Raw genomic sequence first — 17866 nt, 5'->3', positions numbered from 1 at the left:
CTAGACTTCAAACCACGAAGGACAGTGATCCTGAAGAGTTGGAAAACAAATGAGATGAGCTCTACCATTGCATCGGCTGAGGCCCTGGAGAGAGCTTCGAGGCCCCAGTGCAGGGAGGGTGAGGCAAGGCAGAGCCCCATGGACTCCCTGATTTGAGAAGCTGAGAGTCTGAGGAGATCAAGGAAGACAGAGTTCATAGGACAAAGGACCGGAGAGAGGAGAGCTCCAGAGGGTCCCCCTCAAGTAGTCAACTGAATGCTGGTCAGAACATACATGAAGAAACTAACTAATGTTTTAATCCATTCAGGCAGCTATAAAAAATATCAAAGACTGGGAAGCTTCTAACAACAGAAGTTTATTTCTCACGGTTCTGGATCTGGATGCCTGCACGGTCCAGTGGGAGACCTCCTCTGCTCTCAGACTTCTCACTGTACCTTCATAAGGTGGAAGCGGCTAGGAAGCTCTCTGGAGCCTCTCTTAAAAGGCACTAATCTCATTCATGAGAGTTCCATCCTCATGACTTAAAGCCCCTCCCAAGTGCCCCACCTACTAATACCATTACTTTTGGGGGCTAGGATTTCAACATATGAATTTGGGGAGAACACAAATATTGAGACCATAGTACTACCCAAAGCCATGGAAAGAACCTCCTCAAAGGATAAAAGGAAAGACTGTCAGATACTCTCACAGAACCAAGAGCAGTGTCTGCTCCAGCTATTTGACCTGGAAAACCTCATAATTCATGTAGAAGTATACAGAGTACTCAGAATGATCTTGCTTCAAAAACAGGGAATAATTAACCCTAGACTAAACGCTGCTCTGAGAAATTTTTTAAGCAAAGACTGAACTGCTTCCAAGTAACTTAACTGCATTCCAGAACAAAGCCCAGGAATATTTATAGGAATACAAAAATAGCCAAAATCTAGTAAATTGAGATTCCCAATGTCTGATATCTCATAAAAAAATTAACCTGGCATGCCAAGAGGCAGGAAAATATAACCCATAATGAAGAAGAAAGTCAATTAATTAAAACCAACTAGAACTGGACACAAATGTTAGCATTAATAGACAAAGGAAATAAGGATAACTGAATGAAAATGAAAGCAAAAAATTATCAAATTTGTGGGATGCTGCTAAAACATTATCCAAAGGGAAGTTTATAGCACTAGGCATCCATATCAGAAAAGAACAGTCTCAAATCAAAAAACTCCCAGCTAGCCTAACGAGGAAAAAATAGACAAAACACAAATTATTAATATCAAAAATCAAAAATAACAGAAGTGCATTATTACAGATTTTATGGATAATAAAAAGATAATAGCAGAATATTAAGTTTCACAACTTAATGAAATGGGCAAATTTATTAAAAGACACAAACTCCCAAAACTTATGCAAGAAGAAATAGATAACTTGAATAGTTCTGTCTATCTTTAAATTTTAACATGTAGTTAGAAACCTTCAAACAAAAATCCTTTGGACCCAGGTGGCTTCACTGATGAACCTTATCAACGTTCAGGGAGGAAATAATACCTATTTAACATCAACTTTTCCAGAAAATTAAAAAGAAGGAAATATTCCCCAACTCATTTTATAAGTTAGGCATAACCCTGATAACAAAATCAGGCAAGGACATCATAAGAAAATAAAACTAAAGACTAATATCTGTCATAAACATAGATATAAAAATTCTTAATAAAATATTAGCAAATAAAATTCAACAAAATAGTAAAAGAATAATATGTCATGACCAAGTGGGATTTATTCCAAGAATTCAATGTTGGTTTAGCATTTAAAATAATCAATCAACATAATTTACCATATTAAGAAACCAAAAAGTAAAAGTTATATGATCCTGTCTATGGATTCTGAAAAATCATTTTTAAAAAAATGAACATCCATTCCTGATAAAAAATTCTAAGCAAAGTAAGGATGGAAGGGAACCTCCCGAACCTGATAAAGAATATCTTTGGAAAACCTACAAATAGCATCACACAAGCTACAGGCTGGGATAAAATATTTGTGAATCACATTTCTGACAAAGGACTTATATACAGAATATATAAAAACTCTCAAAACTTAGTAAAAACAAACCATACAAATCTATAAGAAAATGGGCAAACTATTTGAAGAGGCATTCCACCAAAGAAGATAGATGGCAAATAAGCACACGAAGATACTCAACATCAGTAGTCATTAGAGAAATGCAAATTCAAGCCACAATGAAACTCTACTACACATACTCTACAACGGCTAGAATTTAAAAACTGATTATGTTATGTGTTGGTGAGAATGTGGAGGAAATGACACTCTCAAGTTTCAGATGGGCCACATCTTTGCTCTTAGGAGTTCCTTGAACACTGAACTTCTCAGGAACTTAGCTCCTAATATGTACTGACTTCAAAGGGATATGGGGAGGTGACAAAAGCAAAAATTGTGGAGTAGAAACTCCAAAAGTTTGTTCTCCACAAAAGCAGTGAATTAACTGGCAAACAGTGTGAGAATCAACTTTTTCAGAACTCTGGAATCTAACCAAAATCTTAACTCAAGCAGAGAAATGATTAATCAAGAAAAAACAGTTAAGTCTAGATAAGAGAGCTTTGTGACATTTTAACTTACCCTGATCCCATGTCCCCTTCTCAGCTTGGCAGCAGCCTGAAGACAACAGCTGGCATTCCCAGTATGTACCTGGGACCAGAGGGAACAAAATAGACCTTATTCTCAAATAAATGTGATTTTTGTTTTGACCTGTCTTGTGGTTCCTTGAAGACCTGCCTCAAATGGCTTGCCTTGCTTCACCTAACTCGGAATATTCCCAGGGTTGAGGCAGCTACCCAGGGAAAACTGGTTCAAAACTTTTAAAGGCAAATGTATTAGGTGCTGCTTCCTGAGACAAGGAATAACAGCTGAGGAAACTAACAGACTAACCTAAAGGTTTGGGAGGAAAGGCTGGGGAATGAGATGCTTTGATAAATAAGGATTATAAAAATTTGCCACACATTTCTGGGAATCTAGAAGGCCATGCACATACTCAGGGCTGAGAACATGCTTAGAAAAGACCTGAGAAGGCCCTATGCTCTTACCTCTGGCTGATTTTCAGGCTCTGTAGGAGAAGAAGTGAAGGTGTAGGCAGAAATGTAGACTGGCTGAGTGTTGAATGCACATCCCAACACACACACACACACACACACACGCACACAAACACACTCCATCTGCAAAGACTGGGAGGTATTTTTTCTTTCAGGGAAATTTCTTATGCCCTTATGAACCACTAATTGACCAATAATCTAACAGAACAGACTTTAATGACCACACATGTTAAAGGATATAAACTTTACAAAACAAGGTCAGAAAAATCACGAAACAAACAGCAAGAGAAATGCAAATAAAAACCACAATGAGATAGTACTTCATACCTACTAGGATAGCTATATATATATTTTTTTTCTTAATGAAAATAAATGTTGATGAGGATGTGGAGAAAGTGGAACCCTCATATATTGCTGGTAGGAATGTAAAATGGTTCATCAACTGTATGCTGGCATTCCCTCGGAAAGTTAAACATAGAATTATCATATGACCCAGCAATTCTACTCCTAGGTATATAGTCGAGAGAACTGAAAACATACGTTCAAACAAAAAACATGTATACACAAAAGTTTATAGCAGAATTATTCATAACCAAAAGGTGGAAACAATCCAAATGTCCATCACCATGAATGGGTAAATGAAATACGGTATATCTGAGCAATGGAACATTTAGCCTTGAAAAGAATGGAGTACCAATACATGCTACAACACGGATAAACCCTGAAAACATTATGAAAAGTAAAAGAAGCCAGACACAAAAGGTTATATATTGTGCGACTCTATTTACATAAAACATCTAGAATAGGCAAATCCAACAAAACAGAAAGCTGATTAGTGGTTGCCAGGAGCTAAGGGGAGTGGAGAATGGGGAGTAACTGCTTAATGTGTATGGGTCTCCTTTGGGAGAGAGGTGATAAAATGTTCTGGAATTAAATAGCGGTAATGGTTGCATAACATTGTGAATGCCCTAAAAGCCACTGAATTGTACATTTTATAATGGTTAAAAAGATGAGCTTTGTTATGTGAATTCTATTTCAGTTTTTAAATAAGTAATATGGGGTGCTCAAATATAATGATGGCTTTTGAACTTTTCAGGACTGAGTCTTTCAAAAGCGCCCAATAAATATTAACACATGGGTCTCTTCCTATTAGCCTCTGAGACGTTTTTCTCTTCTCATTGGTCAGAGGCATCCTCATCTGCTCAGCAACCTTTTCCCATTGGTGGATCCTGGATGCCTAGGCTCTGAGTGAGAACCACGGTCCTCAAAGCCCTGCAGCAGGGGCACACAGAAGCAGGGGATCAGGGCAAACCCTCCAGTCTCCTATATGAGTCTGGGTCCCCAAGAGCTGCCTGAGGCTGGTTAAAATTTTCTTTATAGTGAGAGGCCTCCAGGTGGTGGGAAAGGTCAGAAGTTGTCATTAGGAGGGTCTGAATTGCAGCTCTGCCCCTAACTCTTATGAGGCCTCAGGCCAAGGGCCTTCTGGGTGGTGCCTCCGGATCACAGGTATCACATTATCGATGTGATTCGATGGTCTGCTAAATACAAAGCCAGAGCCACTGCCCTCAGACACCATGCTGTGGCCTACGTACATTCTGGAAGGCCTGGGACTCACCGTCCCCTCCCACACGTCCCCCACCCCCACTCCAACACCTACCCACAGTGCTTGGGCCATTCGAGGCTGAGAGGTTCCCCGGAAGCCTCCAAACTCCACGGAGTCCAGGGGACCTCTTCCCCGACTCCTGTCTGGGAAGTCTGGTCTAGGACCTGTCAGAAACTGTGGACCGTTCTGGAAAGCGCACAGAACCTCCCGCCTACCCCTCCCCTATACACACCGTTAAGGCGGGGCGGAGGGAGGAGGGCCTCTGATTGGAGGAGGCCTGGCAGGAGGGTGGGGTGGTGGGCGTGGCCAACGGCTGGAGGCCAAGCAGTTGGGAGCCGTTAATTTCGCGGAGCACAGTTGCTTATTTTCTCCCAGGTGGCCGGACCCAGACTTAGTTAAGGAACAGCCTAATGAGGGTCCCCGGTCTAGGAGGATCAGAACTTCTGTAAGGATGCAGGAAAACCCTCGAGGCCCAGGCTGTGAAGAACTGGGCACCCTTTCCCTCACCCTAGGTCGGTTGCAGATACTGCGGCCTGAGGGTCTCTCAGGGCCACTGCCCTGGCCTCCTCGGGGCCAGGCGCTCCTGTCCAGCCAGGAGACGGGAGACGGGCGGTGGTTGATAGGGCCCCGAAGCCCCTCCCGAGCCCCTTCCCTCTTGCTTCGGGCCTCACCCGCACAGTTCTCCCTGTACCTTTGTGTTTTCTCTCTCGCAGGAGTCCACTCTCCCATCCTAAGGAGGAGAGCCCCCTGAATGCCAGGAAGGAACCTGGGACTCGGAGAACAACCTGCCTGGCGGAGCTGCCCTCCCATCCCAAAACCAACAATGTGCGCCCTGCCAGCCTCTTACCCAGGGTTTGAGGGTATTTTTCCTGGCTTTTTGGTTCCGTTTCTCACCTCCCTTCCTGTTATGATTGGTGAACTAGAGACTTGGGGCCAGGGATCTTATTCTCAAGTCCAAGGACTTCCGTGTAAGCTCTGTGTGATCGTGGAAAATACACTAACCCTGTCATGAGTATGTCCTCTCACCTGGGAAGTGACAAAATAAAAATGCTAATTCAGAGTCTTGGTGAGAATGGAAGTGATTACGGGAATGTCTCTTGAAAACAGATGTGCTAAGACTTGCTTATTGTAATGTTAACTTTGTTCTTCCCACTCCCCACCACCCAGCCTCTCTATGCACTAAATTTCACCTGATTTCCTTTTTACTTCCACAGGATGGGTCCATCGGTCAAGGCATAGCAAAAAGCATGGAGTCAGGCCCTTTGTCCACACCACCATCTTCTAGGAACTAGGAAGCACCCTTCAGGAGTCCCCACTCCGATGGACCTTCTCTGGGCTCCCTCCTTCCCTGCCTCTGCTGTGGCATTAGCTATCTGGTAAAGGAACTGCTTGGAGGACCTGGGACTTTTGTTCCCTGCACTGCCCACACCCTTACCCTTCCAGATATTCTGTACTCTACCTTCAGGAATGAGATTTGAATTTCAGGCAGCAGAAGAAAACCAAGCCTTCAAGAGTTAGGGTTCTTTCCAAGGTCAAGGTTCACATGACCCTTGATGGAGGGGGTTGGGCTGGGGCCCTTCCCTTCATCACTCTTCTTTTTCCTTTTTGTCCCAGAGCTCTGCTCTGACCCAAAGGCTTTCCCATTTACCATCAACATGGAAACTTGGCTCTTCATAGGGGTATATTCTCCCTCTTTTGTGCAATATCTTGTTCCTCGAATCTGCCTTTCAGTGAGGGAGGCCTGGGGGCTCAAGGGGCCTGGCCAGTCACCCAGGCACCCATAAAGCCTCTCAGACCACAGGGCAAGTGGAAAATCTTAATAAAAGCTTCATGTCCTTCTTGGCTGCTGGGCTTGTGATTGGCGTGATGAATCAGGGGTAAAGACTCAGGTAAAGTTGGATCCCTTTTATTCTCCCCACCAAAACCAGGTGGATGGTGTTTGTGCCACAGGAAAATGGGCAAAGAAGGGCAGGTGGGAAGGCTGTTATAAGGAGTGCTCCTGGTCCTCCTACCTCCCCACTTTGAATAAAACTCATCACTGTCTCGGCTAGGGACCTGGCACCAGCTGGTTTACTAGACACCTGGCAGAGTTTTCTGAGTATTTGCATTGTAATAAGGCAGGAACTAAAGGAACAAATTTATCCACGAGAACATTAGGTTATGCGGAAGGATGTAGGAGCTGGTAAATAGTGATTCATATTGAGGTCCTGGGATTTTATTAGTTACTATTTTTATAACTTTGTTCTTTTAATCCTTGATTGAGGATAAAGGAAGAATTGTACAGGAACAAATGGCTGGTGGGAGGGGGTTGTTGTCCTCATTAGAGTGGGAATGGGAGGGTATGGTTATCCCATCATTGGCTTATGCTGTGTCCCTGGGAAGTGGGGGCAACTTTCCTGAATCTCACAATTGGGAGTGAGAGTCCTGGAACAGGAAACATCCACTTAATGGGACCTCAGAGGTTGCCTGGTGCCCCTGTTCCCTCTCCCCTTCCTGTTTCCCTGTGTGCCATGGAGACCAGAGCTGACTTGGCAAGAGAATAGACATCCCTAAGACCCCCCATGTGGGGCCCTGCTTCTGTGTTTTTCTACCCCAGTGGTGACCACAGAGTATTCTGCAAATTGTCTTCTGAGGAGCAGGAATGGTAGAGTCTGTACAAACCTGGAGCTCACTGAAGCACAGGGCATGGTTCATGTGTTCTTCATCTGTTCTCTTCCTTGGAGGACTTATGAATTGAACTATTGAATTATTTTTAATCAGAATAATACTGTCTGGAAGGGATATTGATGTGTGGAGAGCTGATTTGGAGACCTCTGATCTCCTCAGCTCTGAGGCTGTGGGCCTGATATGCATTTAATAATCATTAATGTCTTACAATTTATAACAATGTTGTCATTGATCCATGTCATTAATCATGAATTGGTGACTTCTCAAGTCTGATGGGTTATTTGTAGCTATATAGAGCTCTGTGATTAACAAACCCAGTACTCCTTGGTGGTAGAGAGACACTGTGGCCATTTTACAGATGAGGATACTGAAATGGGCAAAAGACCCAACTTCCTTGAGGGAGAGGGTACGCAGTGCACTTGACTTGTGGCTATAGTACTCCTCCCCTCTCTCGGACCCTCACACTACAGAAAGCAAAAACAAACCAAAAACCCCCCAGGGATCTGGGGATTATTTAATGCTCACTTTGTTAGGATAAAGTTTAAGGACTCTTAGGAGGCACCGGGACTGGCACAGAGAAGTCACTGTTTGCTCAGTGCATTTCTCTATGTCCTCTGCTTTTAAATGTTATATTCACTCTTAACCCTCATTGCTCACATGTGATGATACCTTCCGGAAAATTTGCTGAAATTCCAATGTTCTTTGCTATTCCATAGGTTTTGGGGCAACTCCAGTTACCAGATTACCCAGCCCTCCTCCTAATTATATGACCCATAGCAAGTCATGTCTCTGGGTCTCAGTTTTCTCAGGGAGAAAATGGATGATCTAACCCCTGCATCAACAGGATAGGTGAGGATTATGAGGAATAACACATGAAAGATATGAGATGCTTATACTGTTTGGTAAATAACGCTAGTCCCCTCTTTCCTGCTTGGACAGTTGCTTGTATCCTGTCAAGAGTTTTCCTATTTATGGTGCTTACAGCCAAAAGGAAAGAGTCCTGAGTCCATCCTCCCCTAGCTGGTTCACAGCCAACCCAAATTCCATAAAACTTTTGAAAGACCTTTCTGTGCAACAGCCCTCCTCCCAGAGACAGGATCTGGCAGGTCAGTGCACGTGGAAAAATCTGTAAGGTTTGGGGCTCATCACCTTTCCTCATTCTCCACTCATTTAGTCTCCAGCCAGCCCCTAGTGGAGACCTGAGACAAGGGGATCTGATGGTGGAGCTGTGCCCCAATGCCTCCAGCATTCCTGGAGAAGCCAGCTCTTTCTTCCTTCACCAGACCTCGAAATGAAGATTTAGACATAGCCATGATTTTCCAACATGTTTCTCTTGCTACATGGGATCAAGAGTCTTTACCAGACTAGTTTTTAACCAGAGCCTCAAAGCAAACAGCACAAACCCTCAAATCCTGAAAACGACAACACTGGGCGGGTCCTGCTGGCCTCCTGGCTTCACTAGATAGAGGGCCGATGAGGACACTCCATGTGCAGCTCCACCCCAGTCCTCTGCTCCTTCCCCTCTTCTAGATGTGGACAGTGGGTGAGCTGGATGCACACCTTGGACCTGCACAGCTGTGTCCTCGCAGCTGCTCCTCTGATTCTGCCCCTCGCCCCTTCCTTACTCATCCTTGCCGGTACCCCTCTCACCTTCTTTCTTACTTAGCCCTCAGGGGATGATGGTTTCTGATGTCTGTCCGAGCTGGACTGGCCCCAGAGGGCTGAGAGAGCCTCCAGTCCACAGGGAATTCCTGGCAGAGCTGCCCTTCTCCACCCCATTTCTCTACCCTCCAGGCTCCAAAGCCTTTGTCCACCTCTTCAAGACCTGCTGGTGTGGCTCTGGCCTTTCCTGCCTCTGGCTGCCTTCTTTCCTGTTGTGGCATCCAAACCTCATTGTGATGGCTGACTGCTGGGGTTGTGGGGTGAAGGAACCCCCAGTTGTGGGGTCAGAAGATTTAAAGTTTGAGACCCACTTCTGCTTCATAAGCTCTATAAGAACTTAGCAAAAAACAGACAACTTTCATCATCAGTCTGGGAAATCTATAAAATGGGGAAAGCAATAAATGTATAAATTGGAGATCTTAAGTGAGGAATGGAAGGAATGATCATCCACATGAAAGAATTTATTTGTAATAGTGAGATGTTTTGCAGTTTCTCTAACTCCACTGCTAACTTTGTACCTCAAATGTCTCCAGTTATGTTGCATCCACCACCATTCTGCAGACAAGGCTGGAAACAGGGAAGGAACCTTGGCTGACCACCCCTGGAATCAGATCCCCTTGCCTGGGCTCCCTCCACCTTGTTTTCTACCCAAACCAAAGGTGCTGGGGGGCTCAGGCAAGAGGATGCTGTTTCCTTATGCCTGGAACTGACCCCTACTCTCCATAAACCTCAGAGAGGATAGAAGGCTATAGAGCTCAAGAGAAAAGTCTCAAGAAAAGTCACAGCCTCTGCTTCCCTAACAGGTCAGGGCTGAATGAACGTAAAGCTGTTTGCAGGATTCCTCAGAAGGTAGGATCTCATCAGAACACTTAAACGTGTAAAGATCTAGGGAGAATTGGGCCCCTTTACTTGTTTGCTGTCACGGTCCTCCCCACCTCCTCCCAGACCTCTGGGGTGACCCACAGTCATCCCCACTTACTGTCAACAAGCTCTTCATGTGCACGGGTCACCTGTCCCCAGCAACGTGTCCTGCTGCTCCCCTTGAAGCATGTGAACTATAAACTCTACCCGAGGGGCCTATCCATCTATGCACACTCCAGCCAAACCCCTCTGACCTCCAGATGGACTGAAATATTTCTCTTAACATTCTTTCTTGAAGTTGGGACTAATGTGATGATTCAGAAGTAAAGACCAAACTGGGAGCCTGTTTTTATCTTCCCACCTCAAGCAGCTGGAAGTTGTTTGAGCTGGAGGAGACCGGGATGCTAAGGGGAGGTAGAGAGCACTGGTCAGGGGGCTGCCGGGCTCATCCCACCACCCTTGGAAAGTGCTCACTGCCTGACTCAAGCCCACTCTGTGTCCCTCTACATCCTCTGCACAGCCTGCCTCTCCCTGGGTGATTTATCTGGAAGGTAGAGTCTTCCCATGAGTATTTAAAACCCTAGAAGGGAAGAAGTCTGTTAACCCACAGGAATAAAGAAAAGCCAATGGGAGGTTTTTAGTTTCAGCATTGGTGTCGTTCCAGAGCTCTGGTTGTTAAATTTTGGCCATTATGCCACACTGGGGACAAGAGTGAAGGGGGAGCAGGGACTGGGGAATCTGGAGTAAGATCTTTTGGGTCCTGCTAGCTGCTGTGGGGCTCAGAACATAAAGGAGCATCAGGGGCTGCAGAAGCTCCCATGTGCTTTCCGCCCCTCTTCTGCCTCCTTCCTTCTCTTGGCATTGTGAAGACCAGGGGTGATTCAGAAAGGGAACAGCACTCCCACCCCTGAGGTTTTCCCATCCAGGGCCCTGGCTGTATAGCTAGTTTCCTAGCACTGTTTGTGCGTATCAGTCTCTGAGAGCTTTCTGTCTGGGCTCTGGATTTCTCATGAAGGGAGGAATGATGGTTCTGCCTGGGGCCCTCCAGGAATCTGGAGCTGTAACCATCAGGCATTGGTCTGCCTGGAATACAGGGAGCCACTCTCTGCCTGGGGTGAATTCTGAAATTCATCATGCACACTCTTGCCTGCAATAAGATTAATAACAGTTTTCATGGGTATTGAACAGGAGATTCTAATACCCATCGAGGGAGGCTGGAGTGAATGGCCTCTAATAGCTTTGTGAGTCCTGAGATTCTATGCACCTGAGATACCTAATATTATCACTAATATGCTGTAATTTATAATAATGTTTTCAATGATGCATATCATTAATAAAAATGACTGTTATCATTCTGCCTTTTCCAATCTGATGTGTGATCTGTGTAACTAAATGGTGCTCCTCAGGCATGCTTACCAAAGTCTATACTTACCATTGATCCTCTACAGGAAAGGACACTGAGGCCGAGAAACAGACTCTGAATCCAGCTCCTTCCACCGATGGCCCCTCCCCAGGAGCAACTGCTCCTGCCTTGGGCTACTCAGGACCCTCCAGTTCTTTGCAATTGCCCTTCCTGCCCTCTTCCAGGCCTGCTTTGGGGTCTCATCCCCCATCTCACCCACCTCAGAAGCTCCTGGGACAGCTGGAGTTGCCTCCTTCTGCCCCTGCTTGTCCAGTACGGGATTCCAGTCCTGACTGGGCCCGTTGGACCCAAAGCCAGTCACTTTGCCATGCCGGTCCCTATGGAACCTAAAATCTAGTGAATTCCTCCAACTAGAGGTGCCACCTTGGGCTTGTGGCCAATCTATTCATCCATCCGCCTCCTCCTAAATGGTGGGTTCCCCAGAGCTATAAGTTACCTTAAAATGAGTGAAAACAGGCCATCGTTGTAAATCCAGAGATCTAGAAACCAGCTTGTGTCCCTGCCCCTCAGGGAAGTGTGTAAATGGCCTCCAGAGCACACCCAGTGTCCTTCACTCTTAGTTAGGTTTCTCTCAGTACCAGGCACAGTGCAGGGCACACAGTAGGTCAGCAATGCGTGCTAAATTGCAAGCAGCACCAATTTCTTCACCTCTCTCACTTTTTCTGCTGGACTCTGTTTTCTCAAAATCAGGGTCCACATGCCAGGATTCAGGCCTTTGACATGAAACCCAGAAAGCTCTGCATTTCTAATGACCTCTGCAGTTCTTAAGTAACTTCAATGTAAATCAATTTATTTATTGGGTGTTTTACCCAGCTTTGCCGCTCAGTAGCTGTATGACCTTGGGCAAGTTATTTAACCCCTCTCTACCTTAGCTTCCCTGGTGGGGATAGTAATAATACCCACTTCATTGAATTCTTCTGATGATAAATTGAGACTATCTATAGCAAGCTCTGAGAACAGTGCTTCTGTGGCACATAGGAAACTCAATGAATGTCAGCTGTTATCAATTTAATTTTACAGCTCATCATCCACTTGGAAAGTGCCAACTTTGTGTGAGCCTAATGAAGGGATAAGAACTTTCTCATAATTAGTCCAGGTAGGTTAGGCAACCAGCCCATCCTGGGTAGACAGGCAGAATTGTATCCTTCAGAGATCCCCGAAGGAATGTGTGGGAAGAATACAACAGAGACCCCAGGAGGGGAGCAGTCAAGATTACTGGGTGTAACTGAGGACTTAAATCTCTTCTTTGTATATTTGGTCTCAAATGGTGAGCAAGATACTTGCTTGTTACCAGGACATTCCAAGTCAGTAATGGAGGGGACAGGTATGGGGCTCTGAGTTTTTTTTGTCATGAGAAAGTGCGAACAGTCTCAGGAAAGTTAAGCTAACAGAGTTAACTGCGGTTTGGGGAAGAGGGGACATCTTGAATATAGCATTGGGGATTCAAAGGAAAGAAAACTCACCGTTCCAAAGTATACAGATGCTAGCTAGAGTTGCTGCTGGCTGTGCCAGGGAGCACTGATGAACACATGTTCCAGAGGAGGTAGCAGAGAGAGAGGTGGTGTGCTCAGCATCCCCGAGCCAGATGAGCAGTCTGGGCGGAGGGGCCCAGGGCTGTGGGGGGCTGGTCAGTAGGCTGACTGGCGGTGGACCAGATGAGTTTGGGGATCCTCTGGATATGGATGGAATTCCAGATTCACCCCCTCATCAGTAAGGAACAAAGTGGGTAGCTGCAGGATGCACTGACATCTCAGAAAGGGAGGAGACCATGAGAGCTTTTTGCCGCGGCCCTGGAGAGACTCCAGCACATGGTGGAGAGAAAGCTGCCTCCGATTCACTAGGAATACATGCGACTGTTGGCTACAGGGACCAGAAGATCAGTTATCCTAACAAGAACAGGAAAATAACCAGGCAAGAGCCTGCAGTCTGTGCCCATTTCCCCAGGGTCAGGAAGCAGAAGAAAGATGCCAAACGTGTCCCAGATGAGGACATGGGGCAAGATCGTTGCACCTGTCAGAAGAGGCCAAATAGCTGCGATGGGGATCACAGGATAGCTGGAGAGGTGTCAGCTCCCCTCTTTGGTCTGTTGGGAAGCACATCAATTTCCCTCCGTTAGAGACTGCAAGGAAGGGAAACCTATGAGCCTTGTAAACATTCACTGGCTGTGAGTTGGGGAACTTGAAATGAGATTACAGAAGGTGAGGAACTAAGATCTTTGGTTTAAAGGCTGAAAGCACAAATAGATATTTTTAAACTGAGAATGGGGCAATGTTCCTTTGAGATGTTTGGAGAGCAACGTGGATGGGTCTGATTCTATTACGCAAAGGTAGAACCCTCAGGTGTTTACCTATGAGACGCCTTCTTGTCACAACATACCTTTCCTGCTGTCAACTGCATTGCATGGAACGTTGCTGGGTTTGGAAATCTAGGTGTGATATTGAAAACTGTGTGTTCAGGTTTTGACGGCTGCCTGCCAACAGTCTTTTCCTCTAAGTAAGTGTGTCTATTTTACCGGCAGCAGTTTGCAGAAACCCCCACGGCTCTAAGAACAGAGGAAGCCCCACCCAGTTTGCTGAAACCCTGAGACCTTTACCGAAGACACACTGAGAACAGAAAACAGAAGACACAGAAGTACTCAGATGGTACTTAGGAAAAAATCGATATCCACAGACTCTGGGAGCAAAGCTACTACCCATTTGGGAAGGGGGACATTTGAGCCAGTGACCTTTCTCTTACCTGATTAGAAATGATAGCCCTTTAAAAAAAAAAAAGTGACTCTAAGTTCTCTTGGGATTTCAACACTAATCATGGCAAAATGAAAAATCTCTTTTGAGGGGACTCTGAGGGACATGTCATTATCAAGAATTTGGGGAGAGGGGGTTGAACTCTTGCCAGAAAGCTTAATAATTCAGCCAGGCTCAGAGTGCATCAGCCACCTCTCTTCTGTAAGAGTCAGAGAGCTAAAGGCTTCTATCAGGAAAGAGCATCCAAATGGGCAAGAACCTATCCTGATAGGAGAAGGTGGGAAGATGGGTTTGGTCACTGGAGTGAGCTGCTGTGAGGTTTTCTGTCTTAAGGGGACAAAGTTACAGACTTTCAGGGCAGAGGGGACCAGATGAGGCTGGAGGTAGAAAGCAATTAAACAAGGGACCCCCTAGAGGCCACCAAGCCAGGAGAAGGGACGATCACAGGAGTGGTCTGGGCAGGACCCTCCGAAGCTTGCGGGAATTTTCCTGGCCAGGGTGGGGGAAGCCAAGAAGGGCCAGAAAGGCTAATGTGAGGTCAGAAGAAACCACTTAACTAAGTGCCTGGAATCAACACTCTGAAAATTTTAGCAGGCCTTGAGGCCAAACCAAGGTCTTCCAGATCAAGCTATGAATTTGAGTACTTTTGTCAGTATAAAATATAATCTGTAACGAATGAGTTGAAAGGAGGAAGAAAGGATAGGGGAGGCAGTGTGACGTCACGGGAAGAGCTAAGGCTTTGCAGCCAGGCTTACTGTGTGACCTTGAACAGTTTCTTAACCCCTCTGAGCCTCAGCCCCTTCTTTTGTAAAATGAAAAATAATAATATTTACCTCGAGAGGCTGCAGTGAGGATTCAGTGAGAAATGCATGGACCGGAATGGCAGGTGCTCAGTAACTGTTAGCTTCCTTCCCCTTCCAAAAGCTGTGCTTGCAAGTCTGTGGTTGTGTGTGCGGAGCCGCACTGACACCAGGTGGTTCTCAAGCATTTTAAAGGCGGCTCATCTGAACTGAGTTTGACAGAACATCAGCTTTCCAAACTTTGTACCAAAAAAAGGTACAATGTCTTATGAGTATTTCATAGTGGTTATACATTGAAATGAAAATATTTTTGATTTGTTGGGTTAAATAAAATATACTATTGAATTAATTTCATCTGTTTCTTTATACTTGCTTTAATAGGCTACTAGAAAATTTAAAATTACAGTGTGACTCACACTTTATTCCTCTTGGACAGTTCTGATCGAGACATTAGAGGAAGATAGGGTTGAGAAGCTGTGTTCCAGAAGCTCATTTGTTTCTCTACCATGGGTTTGTGCTTTGGTTTGTGGTCCAGGTTCCCCAGTAAAAGACCCTTTTGAAAAAAATGCCATCTTGAGCTCAACCAAAATGGGTGGAAGGTGCTTGGATGCCCCTAGTGGCTAAGTGTGGCGGTGACCATCGTCCAGGAAAAAGGAAGCAGGGCTGGAAGGGGAGAGGAGGGAGTATCAGATGGCAGCTGGGGACGGACTATCCCTTCTTAGCCTGGAGCTTCATTCCAGACCCTCTACTGACCTTTTCTCCGAGGGTGGCCCCACTCCCTCTTATCTCAGAAGGCTCCCATCTTGCACATGAACTTGGCAGGAAGCAGGTTTTCACCAGGCTGTACCAAACCAAACACAGGTGTACAGGAAAAGGCTACCTCACAGCCACCTTCAGAAAACCACAGTGTTTCCAGAGAAATAAACAGCAGACATTCACAGAGACAGGAATGTTCTTTTTTTTCTCTCCCCCAAGAAGTGTGGTTGGTTGCTGTTTTTAAAATTGTACATTTTACTGTACATTTTCTTTTAAGCAAAGGAGAAGATTGGCATTTGTACTCTGCCCACAGGGATGTCGCTTTCCAAAATTCCAAGTCAGAAACCTGACAAACACAAGCGCAAGTACATATCATGTCACGACAGAGCTCGGAGCCACTGACGAGGACAGCTGGTTCCTCCCCTTCCGGCGTCCACCTCATTCCCTCTGAGTGTTTGAACCCAAAGGCAAAAAGTGAGGTGGTATTTGGGGTCACTTCCTCAATGGCTACATTTAGAAAGGTTGAGTGAGAAAGATGCAGCAGGAAAAAGGAGAGGAGGAAAAAGGAGCAGGGAAAGGGGGAGGAGTAGAGATTTCCTTTCAAGTCACCTAAGGCTGAGGGCACCACCGGGACTGCGGACGGCTTGTGCTGCGGTCCTGGGGCTGGCCTGGAAAGTCAGCCTGTGGTCTCAGGAAGAGACTGGACCGGAATGTTAATGGCCAGGTCAGGACCAGAAAAGGACTGGGGAAGACAGGGAGGCACTGGAAGAAGAAGAATGAAGACTGGAGAGGAGGGAAGGTGAGGAGAGAGAGGAGGATGGGAGGAAGGACGAAGTGATGGGATTTGGAGGCTCCTGGGCTGGAGCCAGAAGGCAATCCTGCATAGACTCCCTGCCTCTCCCTGTGTGTGCTGGGTGGGGTAGGGGGGCCACCAGCTCAGCTCCAAGCCTGAGCCCATCAGAATGTTTCAGCCTGAAATGGACTCACCTATGCACTTTGTAGGCTGTGTGGTTGGCAAGTGGAAGGAGGGAGAAGAACCAGAGAGAGAGGCTAGGGATCTATAGGGGAGACTCAGGAGAGGAAAGAATGAGGTGGGGAGACCGAGGGAGAGGTAGTATGTTGGTAGTGAGGAGAGACCTGGAACAGACGGAGACCAGGAGAGACAGAGCTGCAGGGGGAAGTCCTTCTCCCCAGTCACATCTCCTCTGCCCCCTCTCCACTGTCTGGGACATGAGTGTTAATCCCCAGATGGAAAGGAGCCCGTGCCCCCCTCCCCCATCACCATCCTGTCATTTCCATGACGCATCCTCCTCATAAATGGCATCCATGGAAGGCATCCTCCATGTCCCTGTGTCCCACACCTTCTTCAGGAACAAACAAGGGACAGACTCTGGGCACAGAAACGCCCTAGCTATGGTGAAGACAGGGTAACGGATTTCACACACCACCACCAGGAGGTAAGCGGCCTTGGTCCCTGCCCTCACATGGTTGCTAACTCACTGTGTGACTTTGGGCAAGTCCCTTAGACTCTGTGGGGAAGAGGAGAGAGGGTTAAGGATGAGACGATCACAAGCACCTCTTCAGGTTTCAAAACCCTACAGTTCATTTAGTCACAAAGAGTTCCTTAGTCCTTTGAGCGGGGAGGGAGTTGGAGACCTGGTACGATCTCAGTATTTTATGAATTAGGGTCTTGCCCACTGTCTTCAGCTGGTTATTCAGTGGTGGGTCTGGAACCCAAACTCAGAGCTTTGGACTCTGTGACTGGGGCTCCTTCTGCCCCACCTTCCCCCAATCCAACTTTCCTTAAGAGAAACCCACTTGGTCCCCTACACATTCATGGGGACTTCCTGACTCAGCTTCCCCAACAAGAGACAAAAATTCCAAAGCAACTCCAAAAGTTTACATCCCTTATGCCCTTATGTCTCATAAAGCTCTTCCCCCTCTCCCACACATAGGAGTCCTGGAAGTTCCCCTTCCGGTTTGAGCTGATGTGAGGTGTGGGGCATCATGTTTGAGAAGCAAAGGAAGCTGGGTCAGGTATGGGGGAGGTCACTCACCCCTCCCAAGTGTGGAGAATATTGGGAATAATGAGGAGTCTGCATGGGGGACTCCAGTCTTCCCCTAAACAAATGTGGAACCCAAATCATTCCCTACTCTTCTCAGTTGGCAATGATGGCCCACTACCAGGGCTGCTGGGAGCCTACTTTCTTGTGTAAACTCTCCATTATCTACGTGACAGAAGAGGAGTCTGGGAAGTAGAAGAA

General features: G+C 46.2%; 1 protein-coding gene and 1 long non-coding RNA gene across 2 annotated transcripts in view; one reads left to right on the top strand and one right to left on the bottom strand.

The window, feature by feature from the left end:
- The window catches only part of LRFN2 (leucine rich repeat and fibronectin type III domain containing 2), a 190990-nt gene that overhangs the window by 7563 nt on the left and 165561 nt on the right, over nt 1-17866 (bottom strand). The window contains exon 4 of the mRNA XM_072945075.1: nt 2617-2685. Coding sequence (XP_072801176.1) covers nt 2637-2685 — 49 coding nt within the window. The 3' untranslated portion in view covers nt 2617-2636. The remainder of the gene's footprint in view (nt 1-2616; nt 2686-17866) is intronic.
- Nucleotides 4939-5749, top strand: LOC140687700 (uncharacterized). The gene is made up of 2 exons (XR_012062161.1): nt 4939-5201; nt 5403-5749. It is a non-coding gene; the product is annotated as an uncharacterized lncRNA (long non-coding RNA).

This window comes from Vicugna pacos, chromosome 20 (genome assembly GCF_048564905.1).
Source record: "Vicugna pacos chromosome 20, VicPac4, whole genome shotgun sequence".
NCBI lineage: Eukaryota > Metazoa > Chordata > Mammalia > Artiodactyla > Camelidae > Vicugna > Vicugna pacos.
Note: the sequence above shows the minus strand (reverse complement) of the source record. Positions and strands in the feature narration are given on the sequence as shown.